General features: G+C 34.5%; 1 protein-coding gene across 34 annotated transcripts in view; it reads left to right on the forward strand.

Moving 5' to 3' along the window:
- ADGRL2 (adhesion G protein-coupled receptor L2) overlaps positions 1-17,428 on the forward strand; it is a 619,232-nt gene that overhangs the window by 526,871 nt on the left and 74,933 nt on the right. For all 34 annotated transcript variants that reach the window (XM_077905190.1, XM_077905191.1, XM_077905195.1 and 31 more), the window contains one exon: positions 6,551-6,764. In XM_077905190.1, the coding sequence (XP_077761316.1) occupies positions 6,551-6,764 (214 nt within the window). The remainder of the gene's footprint in view (positions 1-6,550; positions 6,765-17,428) is intronic.

A 17,428-nucleotide genomic window follows, 5' to 3' on the forward strand; every position in this document is an offset into this window, starting at 1 on the left:
TGCAAACCTGCTAATTGTCATTATCATTTGAAGAGGTATTAAAGTAAAATTTAAGGCTATGAACCTGGGAGCTGCATTAATGTGTCTCAAGTCTTGATTTCATTCTTAGGGGATGGTATGATGGTGGAAAAAATAAATTTTTCTGTGCCTCAATTTCTTCCTCTGTAAAATGGTGATAATACTAATACCACCTACCTAATATGGTTGTTTGGAGCATGTTAGTCGGTAAGTATTCATAAAGTCCTTAGAGGAACTTCTGGAGATGATGGGGTGAAGAGGGTGGCATATCCTCTCCCAGAGCAATTATAAAACTGAACAGAATTGTGAACCACTATCATTTAGGGCTCTGGAAATTACCCAAAACCAAATAAGAAATTGGGAAGCGTTTATTTTTGAAAAGCTGTAGAACTTCTAGTATGAACAGTGGAAGTTCAAAGCCTTCTACCCTGGGGCTGCTCCTACCCTCCACTCCTTAACTAAGTCTTTGTGGTAGGCTTCATTAGGGCAAGGCTGGCCTTGAAAGTCAGTGACTGCTGCCAGAGAGAGTTGGCTTGATTTGGGGTGGAGGATGGAAACCCGTGCCCAGCAGTGTTGCCAATGAAAGTAGTAAACACTGTGGAAAACAGATGGGAAAGACTCACAGCTCTGCTAGCCTGAGGTTGTGGTCCCTGTTGGGGAGACTGGAGGACTAGTCTGAAACAAAACCAAAAAATCTTTGAAACGAAAAGAGCCAAAGTTCTCTATACATTCTTGACTAAGTGGGAAGCTACACACACATGCCAAAAAGACATGAGAGGACTTGGCAGAAAGTAAACAACCAAGGCTGGCTTGGAAACTGCCTGAACTTCGAACAGTGTCCCTAACACTCAGATCAATCAGCAGGAGGGTGGAGACACTGTTATGGGTTCATGGTGTTTATGTCAGGTCTCTGCCCAATCACTGGCTGATCACTAAGCTATCTGGAGATAGGAGTGATCTCTAGGAAGACAGGCTAGAAAATAAAAATAAGAATTAAAATAACAATAGTGAACAGAGATGGCAGTCGCAGACTATGGATCCTATAGATTAAATCCAGTCAAGATACCAAAAAGAAAATATTACAGTAGCAGCAGTTCTCTGGGGGAAGGAAATCTGGATCTGCAATTGCTAACAGAATATTATTTAGAATGTCTAGTTTCCAACAACTAAAAATTTATAAGATATACAGAGAAACAAGGAAATTGACCCATGCTCCGGAGAAAAAAAGCATTCAGTAGAAACTGTGTCTGATGTGTGGACACAGATGTTAGATTTAGCAGATAAAAAATTTCAGAGTGGCTATTATGAATATACTCAAAGATTAAAGTAAAACTACAACTATATTAGAGAATTAAGAGGGAATATGATGGCAGTGACTTAATATGTAATCTCAATAGAGAAATAAAAACTATTTTTAAAAGGCCTTGGAGAAATTCTTGGCACATATTAGTTATTATATCAGTGTGTTGCAAATAAATTAACATTTTTCTCCCCAAACACAGATACCCAGCTTTATCTTAACCCAGAGACTGTGATTCAGTAGGTCTGGATTAGGGCTTGAAGATCTTTTTAAAAACACCAGATGACTCTGATGCAAAATCATGATTGGGAATCAATTATATAGTCCTGACAAGTGACTTAAAAAAAAAAAAGTCCTAAAATTACATTTTAAGCAGTTAAGAATTACATTATATACAAAGGAAGAAAATATGGTTAAGAAATAGTGGCCATACCTATGGTGATTTATTTCTGTGATTCAATATAGTAAGTCATTAACATGATACAAATAAAGGAGTAAATAAATATTTAGGAATAAGATTTGTTCTGTTTTTTTTTAATCACATTTTCTTAGTGAAAATGAAATTTTTTTTAAGATTTAATTTATTTATTCATGAAAGACACACAGAGAGAAGCAGACTCCCTGCAGGTAGCCCGATGCAGGACTCCATCCCCCCGGGATCACACCCTGAGCCAAAGGCAGACACTCTACCACTGAGCCATCCAGGCGTCCCGAATTTTAAAAATTAATATCAGTTGCAGCAGTTTTATTTAAGACTTTTCCAGACTTCCTCCGAGGTACCACTGTGGGTGGAAGAAGTTGAACCCAAACTCCTGGAAGCTTTTAGGGAAATAGTGTGAAGTGGCCAAAGAAGTCACAGCAGTTTACATTTTTCTAAAAAAAAATATGTAAATTTTTCTTGTGATCCCGTTGATTGACCCTATTTATTTTATCCCTTTTACTGTCTTTGATTAAAATAGTTAATACAAGAAGATGTCTGCTTATGATTTGTGTGAATCCTGCCTGCCTAGTTCAACACATGTGCTTTCAAGAATTACCTTGACGGTACTGGGTAATCTACATAGTTGTGCCATAACACATCCATGTTAGCCTTCTCGTGTATGTTTATATTTTAAAGAAATAGAACAAGGAATTTGTTACTTGACCATCACTTAGAAAAATGTTAGAATAGCATGTGTCACCTGATAAAAAAGCTTGCCTATTTAGAATAACAGATTGAGGGAATTTGCTACAACTTCGAAATAAATTTAATTCTTCAGAAAAAGAAATTAAAACCCAGAAAAGTAAAATGACTTAGCCAAGTTCACAAGGGTGACCCAGACACACATACTTGAGTATTCCGTAGTCTTTTCCATGTGTACATATTTGAACAGTGTAGATTGTGCCTCTTTATATTTTTGGCACACAGCACTACATTTCCACAACTATAATTTTCATTATTATCTCTATGTTTTGTGAACCTTTCTCATAATTGTGTCAAATTTATATTCATTGGTGGGTTTCACGTTGCGTGAAAATTTATAAAGTTCTTGTCAATAAGGTGGCTTGGGAAGTCACACAATACTTTTCTGTTTGTGGCCATTAATAAGAGCATGGGCTTAAGGAGTCTGAGAACCCTGTGTGCATTATAGTTGAGTAACCTACTGCATTGTTTTTTGTTGTTGATGATGATGTTGCTTAGCATAAAAAAAAAAGTGTTCCATATAAAGCATTTAGCACAGTGCCAGAACATCTTAATTGATGTGTAAATGTTGGCTATTATAATAACTTTTCTGTGTTCCCATTTGAATTTTTGTATTTCTGATTGGAAACACAGTGTTTAAATAAATGAAAGTTCATAAACATGCTACTCATCTGTCTCATTGAGAAACAGTAATGAAACCCCAGCAGTACCTAGAAGATAATAAATTGGCAGAATTTAAATATTTTTTCTTTTTTTTTTTTTTAGTATGGCATGTCATTTTCATTGATTATGAGTGGTTTATCTAATTTTAATCCTTGCTGTTCTTATTTCCATTACCAAAGGAAATAGGTTTTATAGAGGGAAAAAATTGCAATTTTTTATGGTTTTAACGAACACTAGTCCAATTTAGTTTTGGTTTGTCAATACTTGGACTTGTTGGAATTATGTATCATGTACCCACCTAGGCATTGGAATTATAATGAAGAACTCAATCGCCATAGTTTAGCAGGGAAGATATAAATTGAAGATAAATATGCATAGTGCCATGTGGTAATAATAAGCACTTTAGTGAAGATGTATAAAGTTCAATGGAAACAGTGGGGAGAGAGCAAGGATTTATAAAGGAGAACACTTATAATTCAAGACAATAGACATTGTAACATTTAATAAAGTAATACTCACTATTAAGTAATACTCACTGAGTTCTGTGCGTTGAAAGCGTAAGTACCATGATCTCTCTTCTCCAGAAGATTCTACATTAGAAATCTAAATTATTAAAGAATGCTGATCATTTTGTCTCCTTTTCCTTTTCTTTTTTCTTACTTTACCTGTTTGGATGACTATGGCTAAGGATTAAAAATCCTATCTCTGATTTACCAAGACAGCAGGATACTCAGCAATGCAGCTTCTTAAATATCTTCCAAATGCAGAGGAAAATTAACTTAGAAGCATAACTATAATCCTAAAAACTATCAACAACAACAAAAATTAAGGGCTTACTTTAAAAACCACTGTGCTTCATAATCTATCCTATATTTTTGACAAGTAGTGAAAGTTGTGAATTATGGCTTCAAGCCAGTCTTCTAATAATGTGTTCTAACATTCATAGTATTTTCTAATAATATGATTTATTCTCATTTGTTAAAGATTTATCATTAAAAGGATCTCTGCCTCTAAAATACTCTGTGTTTCAAAATGTTATGTTGCTTGTTTCAGTTTCACACAGTTTATGCCACTGAAGTAAGTGAAGGTGTAAAGTATATTTTCTATCAAAACAAATATAAGAATACTAGTTTTTTTAAAATTATCTGTAAAGTCAGTACAATACAGCAGTATCAGGAAACAGAAGAAAGCAATAATAAATGTGTAAAAGTTTATTTATGAACTTTCACAAACTTTTTGAAAGATTGGCCTGTTTACTGGCTGTTTCGACATTTGTCTAGCTTGCTTGCTTTCTTTCTTTCTTTCTTTCTTTCTTTCTTTCTAGATTTTATTTACACATTTGAGAGAGAATGCACACAGGAGCATAAGCAGGGGGAAAGGCAGAGGGAGAGGGACAAGTAGACTCGTTGCTGAGCAAGGAGCCTGAAGTGTAGGGCTCACTCCCAGGGCCTGAGATCATGATCTGAGTCAAAGTCAGACACCTAATCAACTAAGGCACCCCATAGTCTCGTCTAGCTCCATTTCTGTATTCCTTCTTCACTGATAGTGCATCTCTATATATACTTTATTAATCTCATAAAACCATAATAAACCTTAGTGAAAACTTTCCAAGCTGAGGGTAGGCCATAATCCTCTGAAGATTTCTGTGTTCCCAAGTTGTGTCCTTTTCTGCTTTCTTCATTCCAATTACACCTTTAATTTTCTCAGTAGAACTGAGAGCTCAGCCAAGTCTGAGAATTGGTGATTTTTAAGTCCTTTTAAAGTAACCCAGTCACCTCTCTCTGGAGGATTATTTGCCTGTTAGGAAGAAGGTGCATGTTATTTTTACCAGGTGACTCTGTTTCATTGAATTAGTGATAGGCATTGCACAATAAAGTTAAACAAAACAGGTTTTGGGATTGGACTGACCTGGATGTAACCCAGTTTTTCAACTCAAAGTTTATAACTTGGAACTGTTTACTTCTGAGTGCCAGGTTTTTTCCTATAAAAAGGGATATAAAGAATAATTTATATGATGCAGAATGATTAAAAGAATAGAGTTGAGAAAAAACACAGAAATTACTGCTAATCTTTTATAACAGGAATGTTTGAGATGGTGATAGGTTAGAAAATTGAAATAAGAAACTGAGCCAGAAGAAATTGGAGAAGTTTTTGACAGTGGTAGCTAAGCCATGGGTGGAATACCAACAGAGTGAAGATGGACTTCACTCACACAGTAGTTCTTGGCGGTTCTTGTCTTTCTCTGTCTTTACCCTTTGTCCTGTGGCTGTGTTACTACTTCATGGGTCCCGTGGTTGATTCCGTCTGGTAATCTTTTTCAGCACTCATGAACAGAAGTTTCCTACACTGTTTCTAATACACCACACTTAAATTCATGTAGCACTTTTAATTGAGCACCGTTATGTGCATGATCTTATTTTAGAGTCACACTGGTAGGAGAAGTAGCATCATGGGTATTTCATCTCTGTTCTGTAGATGACAAAAGTGAATCTAAGACAAATTTTGCCCTTCTGGGTTGTTTCAGCTTATTGGATTGGATTGGAGCAGTTTTGGCTCCTTTGTTTTTTGTTTTTTTTAAGATTTTTTTTATTTATTTATTCATGAGAGATACAGAGAGAGAGAGGCAGAGACAGGTAGAAGCAGGCTCCATGCAGGGACCCCGACGCGGGACTCGATCCCGGGTCTCCAGGATCATGCCCTAGACCGAAGGCGGCACTAAACCGCTGAGCCACCCAGGCTGCCCAGTTTTGGCTCCTTTGAATGCTCAACTGCTGCATGTTTCCATTTATGCCAGTTTTAAATAAAGTACCTATAAATTGACATAAATTGTTGTGTCCGAAGTATGTTATTGGATAGTGACTTAGTTTTTGGTTGGGGAAAGACAAAAGAATGTTTTAGATAATGCTACTAAACAACAACGAACATACATACATTAAATGAGAAAGTACAGTCCGTGTATATCAGCTTTTATCCCACTGCCTAAATGAAGATTGTTTCTTGATTAGTTGTTACATTCTGTATTTGTAAAGCTTGTCATTATTTATAAATCTGTTGATTAAATTGGTGATTTTTCTTTGGATTTACTTAGAAAGAGCCACTTAGTTTCTGATTGTGAGTAGATTATATACAGAAAATATTTTGAGTAATTTTAGGTTGTATTATATAGGTGAATAGTCCAGCTAAAGACATATATTAAAAAAACTAAACTTATTGAAGTATAGTAAACAGTTAACAAATTGTTTAATAAATGCAGGAATGGATAACTTAAATACTTTTTGTGACATCTCTTAAATATAAACATGAATCATATTACTTGAAAATGCCTTATTGAAGTATTTCATAAATGTGTTCATTTTAATTTTCTTTTTCTTTTTTTCATTTTTAAGGTTTCAGCAGAGCAGCTTTACCATTCGGGTTAGTTAGACGAGAATTATCCTGTGAAGGTTATTCTATAGACCTGCGATGTCCAGGCAGTGATGTCATCATGATTGAGAGCGCTAATTATGGTCGGACAGATGACAAGATTTGTGACGCTGACCCATTTCAGATGGAGAATACAGACTGCTACCTCCCAGATGCCTTCAAAATTATGACTCAAAGGTAAATACTTATGTGTTAATATCCCATTTCAGCTACTACTTCCAAATGGGTAAAATTAATGTAATAATTCCAAAGTAGGTGAATGAAGTCCACATCTCAGCCCATTTATTAAACCGAATGAGGGTTTTACTTACTAATGTTGATTTCTACTTTTAAGCTTTCAACATTTAAATCTCTATATCATTTTATATAGTTTGACATATCAGAAGGACTGTGCAATACCTATCATTTCATTTTTATGAACCATAAAATACAGAATAAGAATAATATTTGAAATGTAATCGTATATTTTTAAGTCTGCAGAAATTTGGAATATTTTTATATCAAAAATGTTTAACTTTCTGGGTCTTTGGCAATAACTGGTCCTTAATTTTTTAAAAAATATTTATTTATTTTAGAGAGGGAGGAGGGGCAGAAGAGAGAAAGAAAGTATCCTCAAGCAGACTTCCCCACTGAGCACAGGGGGAGAGAGACACACACACATACACATATACACACACACACACACACACACACACACGCACAGGGCTGACTTAGGGGCTGACTCAGTCTCACAACCCTGACATCATGACCTGAGCCAAAATCAAGAGTCAGATGCTTAACTGACTGAGCCACTGGGGTACCCTGCTCCTTAATTGTTTTTATTGATATTTTTTACATCAAAAATGAGCAGAGGAAGTACAGAGTTACCATACTCCCATTGCTTCACAGGCACAGCCTCCCTAGTTATCGACATCCTGCATCACAGTGGTTCATTTGCTATAATGAATCTATATTGACACCTCATTATCACCCAGAGTCCATAGTTTACATGAGGGTTTATTCTTGGTGGTGTGTATTCCTTTGGTTTTCAAAATACATGATAGCACGCATCCACCATTGTTATATCGTAAGTAGTTTTGCCATTCCGATGGGTAGGTAGTGATATGTCGTAGTTTTGATTCCCCAGTGACCTATCGAATATTTTTAATATGCTTACTTGCCATCTGTATGTCTTCATTGGTGAGGTGTCTGGTCATCTTTTGCCTATTTTGTAATCAGTAACAGTTCTTACGGGCTTTTGCAAATATTTGCTACCAGTCTGTGGTTTATCTTCTCATTCTCTTAAGCCTTAGCTTTTAAAAAAAACAAAGTAAAAATAGCAAATTCAAGTTACAAAAACATATGTGTTCTCTCTCTTTCTCTCTGTCTATATACATATATAGACACCTCATTGGTTTTTAAAATTGTTTTTAAAATGATGGTGTAGGAGGGGCACCTGCATGGTTCAGTCAGTTGGGATCGGACACTTGGTTCAGTAGCTCAGCTTATGATCTCAGGGTTGTGAGATCAAGGCGAGCATCTGACTTGGCACTCAGCAAAGAGTCTACTCGAGATTCTCTCTCTCTCCCTCTGCCCCTCCTCTGTCTTTCTCTCTCAAATAAATGAATCTTAAAAAATTGTTTTCTAAAAAAAATATGTGTTGTAAAGTGTGTTATAAAATTTAAATATGTAAATGATATCTCTTAATGGGATAATTTCCTTCCTACATATAGATAAAATACCAAAAAACTGCTGAGGGAAAGGTATTGCTTTTCCTCTGCCTTACTACAGAGCACCTAACTTCTGACCTCTTTTTTTCCCCTCAATTTTGCTACATTTGGCATCTTAATTAAAATTTTCTTATATATAAGATATTAAAATCATAGTTAGTTATGGTCAAGCTAGTACAATGATATTCCAGCAGTCGGAGTTATTTGGAACATAGAGACTCTCTGAAGGAACATTTAAGTATCACAGAGTTATTATACATTACTGCTTTTGTATTTTGTGTACTAAGGAAAACTTCATCTATCTATTCAAAGCCTTCACCCTCTTCTCTTGCCTCTTTTCCCCCGCTCTGGACACAATATTCTATCTAGCTTTCTGGTGTATTTATTAATGTACCTTAAAGTAGAATGGCAAATTTTCTAGACTGAGATCTGTTTAGTGTAGGCAGAATGAAACCATCAAAAGGTAATTAAGAGGCAATGAAGAAAAAAATGGAAAAACTATTTTCAAAATATCCATGCCATAAGAATATGGGTACAAATTACTGTAAAATCCCTGATTTCACAGACAATATGTGTTACCCATATTCTAAGTAGCACATTACAAAGTTTTTCTTTAGTGTTAATACTGGCCAAGATTTTTTTTTAAGAAACCAGAGAACATATATAATACTTTTAAAAGCTTTCCATCAAAATGTTTTTATTTTGGGGGCACCTGGCTGGCTCAGTTAATAGAGCATGCAATTCAGTCTCAGGATTGTGAGTTTGAGCCCCACATTGGGTATAGGGATTACTTTAAATATAAGCTTTTTAAAAAATGTTTTAATTTTGGTTTTTAAAGTGTCATTATTAAAAAGCTAAGGCAAAAATCTCATGTGCATAAATGGCACTTGAGAAAGGTTTTTAAAATTTAAAACAGAAGTTCATTATGGATTGTGTAGCATTTGGAATCTGGCCTATGAAATAAACTGTAAAATAACTTACCTTCTTGGGAAAAGTGGATTCTGTGCTCCAGTACATTGTAATAGGACAGTTTTCCCATAGTATTTAAAAACTGGGGAACTGCTCGTGCTAGGGAGACAATAAAAGCAGCCACTAATAATTGATTATTTATCTATTCCTTAGATGTTGAACTGTTCCATTGTAGCGATATTAGATGAGCATCTAAAAGTAGGCCAGAGAGAAGTGAGAAGTAAAGAATTATTATGTGCCATTACCTGTTCTTACAAAATTGGCAAGAAAAAAATCAGAGGAGTTGGTACAGAGAGAGGGTCTGAAAAAGTTGGCCTTGAGGCCTTGAGTTGGCCTACCTACATGGTAGGTAACTTAACATTTGTGGATTTATAGATTTAAATACATAGTTCGATATCTAACAAAAACTCTTAATCATATTTGTACTTATTAAATATAATTACACAGTATAGGAAAGGTATAGGATAAATTTTTTTTCATTGTCTCATTATGTTATAAAAGCAGAACTGCGTTTTTGATAATACTTTAAAAGGAACTAGAGTTTGGGGGATATTTAAGTTCTGTGGAAGCATACAGTTGTTCACTGTACCCTTGTTATCAAAATCTCCACAATTTATGATGTATTAGTGCAAATAAGGGGTTAATTCCAGAACTAGCTGTAGTACCCCCATTTTTAAATTGTTGTATTATACTTGTGGCTTATAATTACTTAATCAGCACAATGACAATTTAAACAAGAACACTAGTAACAGGAAGACAATGTTAAGAGGACTTAAAAATGAGTTTCATAATGGTAGCCTGTAAGTACTTCATTCTACATATGTCGGAATATAACCCTTTAAGGAAGTCTTCCATATTTGACTGGTACATAGTTTCAAATTACTGTAAGAAAATATGCAGACAGTATTTTTGCAGGTGAATTATTACTGAATAATGACGGAGTGCCCTGGTTTTTTTAAGTAAGCTCTTTGTGGGACTTGAACTCATGACCCCAGAACAAGTGTCTCACGCTTCACCAACTGAGCCACACAGGCACCCCATTTTTTAAGTATATCCCTGTTTTTTTTGTTTTAATTGAAAAATACTCTTTTAGAATTTACAAAGTTATTTTTATCATATTCCTAATAATATTAGCAAATTTTCTATTTATAATTGTTAGAAAGTATGACATTTGATAATGTAGAAAAGAGACACTTTTTGCTTTAAGAGAAAATATTTCTCTCTAGAAAGCTCAAAAAAAGCACTTGAGGTTTTCTATTAAATTTCTAAAATATAATGATGGAGAAAAACGCACACTTAATACCATTAAAATTAAAATATGTTTGTATCTCAAGGCTTTTACACTCTCTCCCTTACTTTCATTACCCCAGCAGTTGAGAGCCAAGTAACTAAATAAACTTGTAATTTTGACTGTGGTGGTGGCAAAAGTGTTAGTAATTGTTATTTATCTCCAATTTCTATTTCCTGTTCATTTAAAAGTGTGAAACAAAGACTCTATTAGGAACTGATAGTACACTTGTCTTATGAGTACAACAAATGGCTCATCCGAAAAAGTGAGAAATGAAATTCTTATCTAAAATGCTATGTATTTTAATACTTTATAAAATAATCACCATTAGAAATGTTTTTAGCACTCTTCGGAGGTAATTATAGTGAGGTACCCTAAAAAATTGTGCAACAGTTTCAGCACTTTGATTTTATCAAAGCAACACAAACAATAAAAAACGTACTACTCTCTGAAGTATTTGATGAATAAGGAAATTAGAATTTTGCTAACAATTTTGGGTTTTTGCAGCACTCAGGTACAATCTAGTTTCTTAAAGTGCTAAATTGTATCTGAAATCGTCTTCCAGCGTCATTTATGACTCTCCCTTTGTTAGTGTTTTTACTCTGAGAGCCTGCCCATTCTGATCAAGGTAGTTTGCTGCCTTAAACGATGCTTTTTAATATGCCCTTAAGTTTTTAGCACTTTGATTTAGAGATCTGAAGGTAAATATGTACTCTTTTTCAATATTTAATGTTAGGTTAATGTGCATGGGTAGGTGAGGTTTTACAGTGGATGGGCTACAGAGTTAACTCCTACTATCAGATATGCATCAGCATACTTCTGTCAATACAAAGAGGTTCTGAAAGTAATATGTATTCCCCTAAAGAATATAGAAAGAATACATACCTCAGTTTTTTCTTATGGCAAGAAAGGTATATTTTGTGTAATTGATTAAAAAATAGACTGTTTTTGTTTTGAAGTTGCCCACAGACATTAAAGGCTGCCCTAGACATGGAGAGCTAGTCTGGTTCTTTTAAAACTTCTGGCCAAAATTTTGGCCCACATGTACACAGCAACTTGCTAGAACCTCATAGCATAACTAACTATGTTATGTTTCTTATTAAATAAAGTTCAGTATATTTTTTATTGTTATACTACCCATTTAAGTTTCTTTAAGTTTGTTTGGGAACAAGCATGCATATAAATAAATAGTTCAGCAAGCAGTTGTTTATATGGATTTGGCACTCACAAGAGTAGTGAAAGAACGTACATAAACACAAGTTGACAGTTGCTGGTGAATAGATTTTATTCACAGAAGTTATATAGTTTAAGGATGCAAAAACTCTATAGAGTACACCTGCATATAAGGGACAGAGGTATAGTTGCCATAAAGAAAACCAGAACAGGGCACCTCGGTGGCTCAGTGGTTGAGTGTCTGCCTTTGGCTCAGGTCGTGATCCCAGGATGCTGGGATCAAGTCCCGCATCAGGCTCCCCACAGGGATCCTGCTTCTTCCTGTCCCTAGGTCTCTGCCTTTCTCTCTGTGTCTTTCATGAATAAATAAATAAAATCTTAAAAAAAAAAAAAAAGAAAGAAAACCAGAACGGGCACAAGAAGATAATGTCTCATAATGCCAGTAGTGAAGTTAATAATAGTATTATAATAATAATAATAATAATAATAATAATAATGTATAAAAGATGTACAGTTTTTTTCTCACTGATAATAAATACTTTTTATTCCATTTAGATAGCCCAAATAAAAGAACATGTAAGATTTTCATGATAGAGTTTCAGAATAGAAATCAAGAAAATGGCATTCAGTCTTGCCTAGACCAGAAGAATTAGGTATTTCCCTAATCACAGAGCCAACAATGAATAAATAGATGACCTAGATTTATAAAGTAGGGGTATAATTCAGAGACTTTTGTCTTAAAGGGAAAAAATTTGCTTCTAGAACTTGGGTACATTTTCATGAAATTAAGCCAAATAAGTAGGTGATAAAGCTTATTTCAGAGCCTAAATCTTTTCCACGTTGGTTGAGATGATGGAAGTAAGCTCAAATATGTAGGAACCAGATTCATCTATTCCCATCCTATATACCATTCAGTAACTTTTCTATCCGTGAATTTCCCTTTTCTAAACCCATCAGTATCCCAATCTATTATCTCTAAGCATAATTACATTTTACATAACATGCCAATCCAATAGTAACTCAAGTAGTGAGTTTCTTTTGTGTATGAGGATTTAAAGAAATGTGTTATTGTGTATGTATGTGCATTACTTTTTCTGTTTCATGACTGGTTGCATTACAGTAGGTGCAGAGTGAGTCTCGAAAATTTAGTGCATATTGCCAGCGTGTGGCTAGACGTAAGGCTCCACGGAAAGGACCATGCACTAAGACAATGCCTTAGGCTGAAATAAGCATAAGGATCTTTCCCTCTGCCTTACTGCTTCCCATTCTTGTTATCAGTCAAGGCACATAACTAGGGACCCTCTGTGGGGGTAGGGGGGTGGTAGGAACATAGGCGATTGTTTCTATTTTAAGAGAGTTATTGAATAGCATTGTTAGAACTGCTGGGGAACTTGGGATTCATCATGTTCTAGTTCCCTTTCATTACATCAGGGAATCCACTATCATTGCAGTCAGTATATCATGTCCACACTGCAGCATGTATATCCTCCTCACTTATTTTAAAAATATCCTTGGGAAGGCGTGACAACATGATACCCCTCTTTTCACTCTGTGAACCTTTAGAAAGGTTGAATTATATGCTATAGAGGCTGAAACTTCGTCTATACCTAGAATCTCATTAATTTTTTAGTGACATAAAAGTTTATTATTACGATAATTAACAGCTAGTATTAATTATTCTGTTATCTAGGTTCTAAAAGTACATTTCTGGTATTTTCACATATACTGATAAGCTATTAAGTGTGTGTAAAGTATTTAAAAGAGTGACTCTAATACACATATTATATGCAAAACCTTTCTATAAGAACTGATGAATATTGGAAGCTTCTCAAAATTTAACCAAGATAATCCATTAGAATGCAGTCACGGTTCTGCAGGTATTCTCTCTGGGAGACTTCATGATTATAGATTTCAGTGTGGGTATATTCTCCTTGACACACAACCCTCTCAACTTTTTTATTGATCATTCAGTCTTCATAAAGAAGCTTTGTATCCAAGTCAGAGCTAAATGAGTTTAATTATTTTTCTGTTTCCTGATCTCTCTTTATAGGTAACAATACATTTAAAACCTTTTTAAGATACATCCCTTTCTTACTAATGGAACTTTTTGGAAGGAAAAAATAAGCCAAATCTGTCTTTTCATCTAATTTGATATCTATAATATTTTGGGAATTTGTGTATTTTCTTGCACCATTATAAATACTTGCTGGTCAGGGATACTTTTCTCTTGCTTTGTATATTTATTCACTGAACCTGTTCATTCTCATAGGATTGAAGCCTGCTGTTTCTGAACAACTACATTCTTACCTATATGCTGTTTATCCGAAGTGCTTTTATCTATCTGTGGTGTCAGATTTATCAGCCATTTGTCCATTAAGATTAAATGTATCTGGGGAAAAATAAATAACTCAGATGCTACTTAACTCATCATCTTCATGCAGTATACGTAGCTTATTTTCTGTTAGGTGACGGATTTCCACTAATTCTCTTACTCTTGGCCGAATTGCTTTAAGACAACTAACTGAAATTACAAGCATTTCTCTTTGGCCAAGGATTGGGAGGTCACTAGTATAGACTCTTGATCCTTAGTATAGTAATAAATAACCATTAAAGCTCTAATTGGTATATCTAATTGGACACATACTTTGCATGTCACTTACTGATGGGCATTTAAACCAAAGCATTCATTATAGGAAGGGGAGACTGTTGGCGGTAATAAACATGAAACATATTAAACATTCACATTTACTGTGCAAGAAAGACTAATAAATTGTAAAATGGCTTAGAAGACAAATAATCTAAATATCCCTTACGACCCCGCTTATCAAATGCAGAAGAAAGAAACAATGTCACATCAAAGATTCTGGCCTACAGGGTCCTTTGTTTCTCCTTTTAAAATAAAAATTAGTAAAACAATCCTACTGGATAATGAGGACTGAGAGAATAAGTATGAATTGCCAGTTTTCTCTGGTCCTTTTGTTTAATATGTGGGTTTTTAACCTTTTATATTATGCCTTTTGTCAAGGAAGCCAGGGCCATTTTTCCTCAGGACAAAACATTACTGATCTTCAGTATTTCCTAAAGATTATTCAGTAAATTAAGAGGTTTGAATAAGGGGTTCCTTGATGATTCATTCGGTTAGCTGTCTGCCTTCGGCTCAGGTCATGATCTCAGGGTCCTGGGATCGAGCCCCACATCGGGCTCTACTTACTGGGGAGTCTACTTCTCTCTGTGTGCCCCCCTCCTTCTCTCTCTCTTTCAAAGAAATAAAATCTTTAAAAAAAAGAGGTTTGAATAATATCTTAAATAATAATAAATAATAAAATAATAATAAAGCTTAAATGTTTGAGTTTGATTTTTGGATACTGGTCAGGTAAAAGAAAAGGAAGTTGATTTTCAGAAGGAAAGGCATATCTCATTTTAACTCTGGAGATTTTGCTTCAGTTTTTACTTTTAGAAATAGTCTTTATTTTTGAAACCAAGGTGGAGAGGTGAAGAAATAAAAGCAAACCTGAATATTGATATGACATACAAATTTCAATATTGGTGTAAATAATCTGTTCATAATGCTTTTCATAGTCTTAGGTATTATTTACTCCAGCTTTCTCATTTGAAAAATGATTCAGATGAGATTACAGAGGTATTTCAATAGTACATATAATGTCATATACCCGGCAGTATTTACTCCGAACATTCCTTACTTCATCACAGTAAAATACTGGTCTCTATTTACAAGTCAATTTAAACATTAATTATGTTAATTGACAGAATCCAAGTCCAACTCAGTGTTATATTCCCTAAATGTACTACATAATCAATGTTAAGTAACTAAATGAAAGCACACTGTATCTGCTTACATAAGACTAGTTTCAAATACCCAATTGAGTACTTTGTTTTGTACCTAAGTGTGATTTCTATTTAGTGTTTATAGCTGCCTCTGGTGACATACTACTAGTGTCATATATAAGTATGTTTTACAAGCATCTTTTTTAAAAAAAAATGTTATAGCTTAAGCAAATAAAAGTAGATGCTTAATCAGTTATAGAGAATAGAAATGAAATTTTCTAGATTTTCAAATAAGACATATTCACTATTTTTCTTTTGATTTGTCTTTCTCTCCCCACTGTCCACCAAAAACTCCTAAGCAAATGCTTTTGAAATGTAATAACATATTTTCTACCATTATAAAAAAATAAATTATGAATTGTAACTTCACATTTTAGAGGGGTTTTGTTGTTGTTGTTGTTTTTGATGTAGTGCAACTTCTTATCAGCATGTTTATTACCAGGAAATTAGGACATATATTCATTAAAGCTTTGAAATAATTTCACTGTCTAAAATATACTATTTATTATATATTTTATTATGTAATAAATGATAATAAAACATAATTTTGAGTGAAGATGAGAATCTTCCGTTCTAAGTATCCTTTTTATCTTCTTAAGATCTTTAAGTGAGTAAAAAGTCCTATATGGGGCAGCCCCCGTGGCTCAGCGGTTTAGCGCTGCCTTCAGCCCAGGGCCTAATCCTGGAGATCAAGTCCCACGTCAGGTTTCCTGCGTGGAGCCTGCTTCTCCCTCTTCCTCTCTCTCTCTCTCACTCTCTCTCACTCTCTCTCTCTGTCTCTCATGAATAAATAAATAAATAAATAAATAAAAATAAAATCTTTAAAAAAATGTTTAAAAAAATCCTATATGTTATTTGGTAGAGGAAAAAATCCTTAGTCATTGTTTTATTCCACATCCTTACTTTATTTTCTTACTAGTATTTGAGCAGCTCTGCTTTGTCACTCAAAAGCAAGTAGCAATTGCGAATCAGTAAAATGTTTAATATATTCTGTTGGCTAATTTTATCAAATGAAGAGAGAAAAATATTTGATATTGAATTATTTTAAAAGAGTAAGTTGCCATATATTATGGCCTTGCTAATTTTTCTGTATATCATATAATGAAATTGTACCGAGACCATACTAGCAATAGCAGCAGTAACAAAAAAACACCAGTATCAATACACTATTTTGTACATTGCCTAAAGAAAATTATTGTGGATAATTAGGTTTCTGATAGCATTATGTATTTATCTGCTTACAGGTTTTAAAGAACTATTCTTTTTACTTTGGTGTGTATTTTCTTGAAATACTGTATAGCAATTTAGTTACAGGTTTTATTGCTTGCTATTTCACAGGTTTGGACCTAATATCTCTGATGTTTCTAGGAAAAATCAGGTTTTGAAGAAATAAAAAGAAGCGAACAATTCTGTAGTCTTGATACTTATTTCACATAAATCAGTCAAGTATATTGTTTAACTAATACATTGTCGCCGTTCTCCTAATATTTCATGTGTCATGTACAGCCAACACAGACATGGTTTTAGAATTCACCTCAACACACTCGCCATGGCCTTAAAGAGTGTGTCTGAAATGATAGTCACTCTGTATGAGTTGCCTTGAGATGATAGCAGTGGTCTCTCTCTTTTTTTTTTTTTTTTTAAGATTTATTTATTTTAGAGAGAGAAGGCAGGAAAAGGGGCAGAAAGAATCTCAGACTCCACACTGAGTGCGGAGTCTGCCTTGGGGCTTGACCTCAGGACCCCAGGATCTTGACCATGAGCCGAAACCAAGAGCCGGACGCCACCCAAGCACCCAGCAGTGGTCTTTCTGTTCATATTTTTCAGTCCAGAGACCTGTCACTGTTACAGAACTC

Source organism: Canis aureus, chromosome 8, assembly GCF_053574225.1.
Source record: "Canis aureus isolate CA01 chromosome 8, VMU_Caureus_v.1.0, whole genome shotgun sequence".
Classification (NCBI taxonomy): domain Eukaryota; kingdom Metazoa; phylum Chordata; class Mammalia; order Carnivora; family Canidae; genus Canis; species Canis aureus.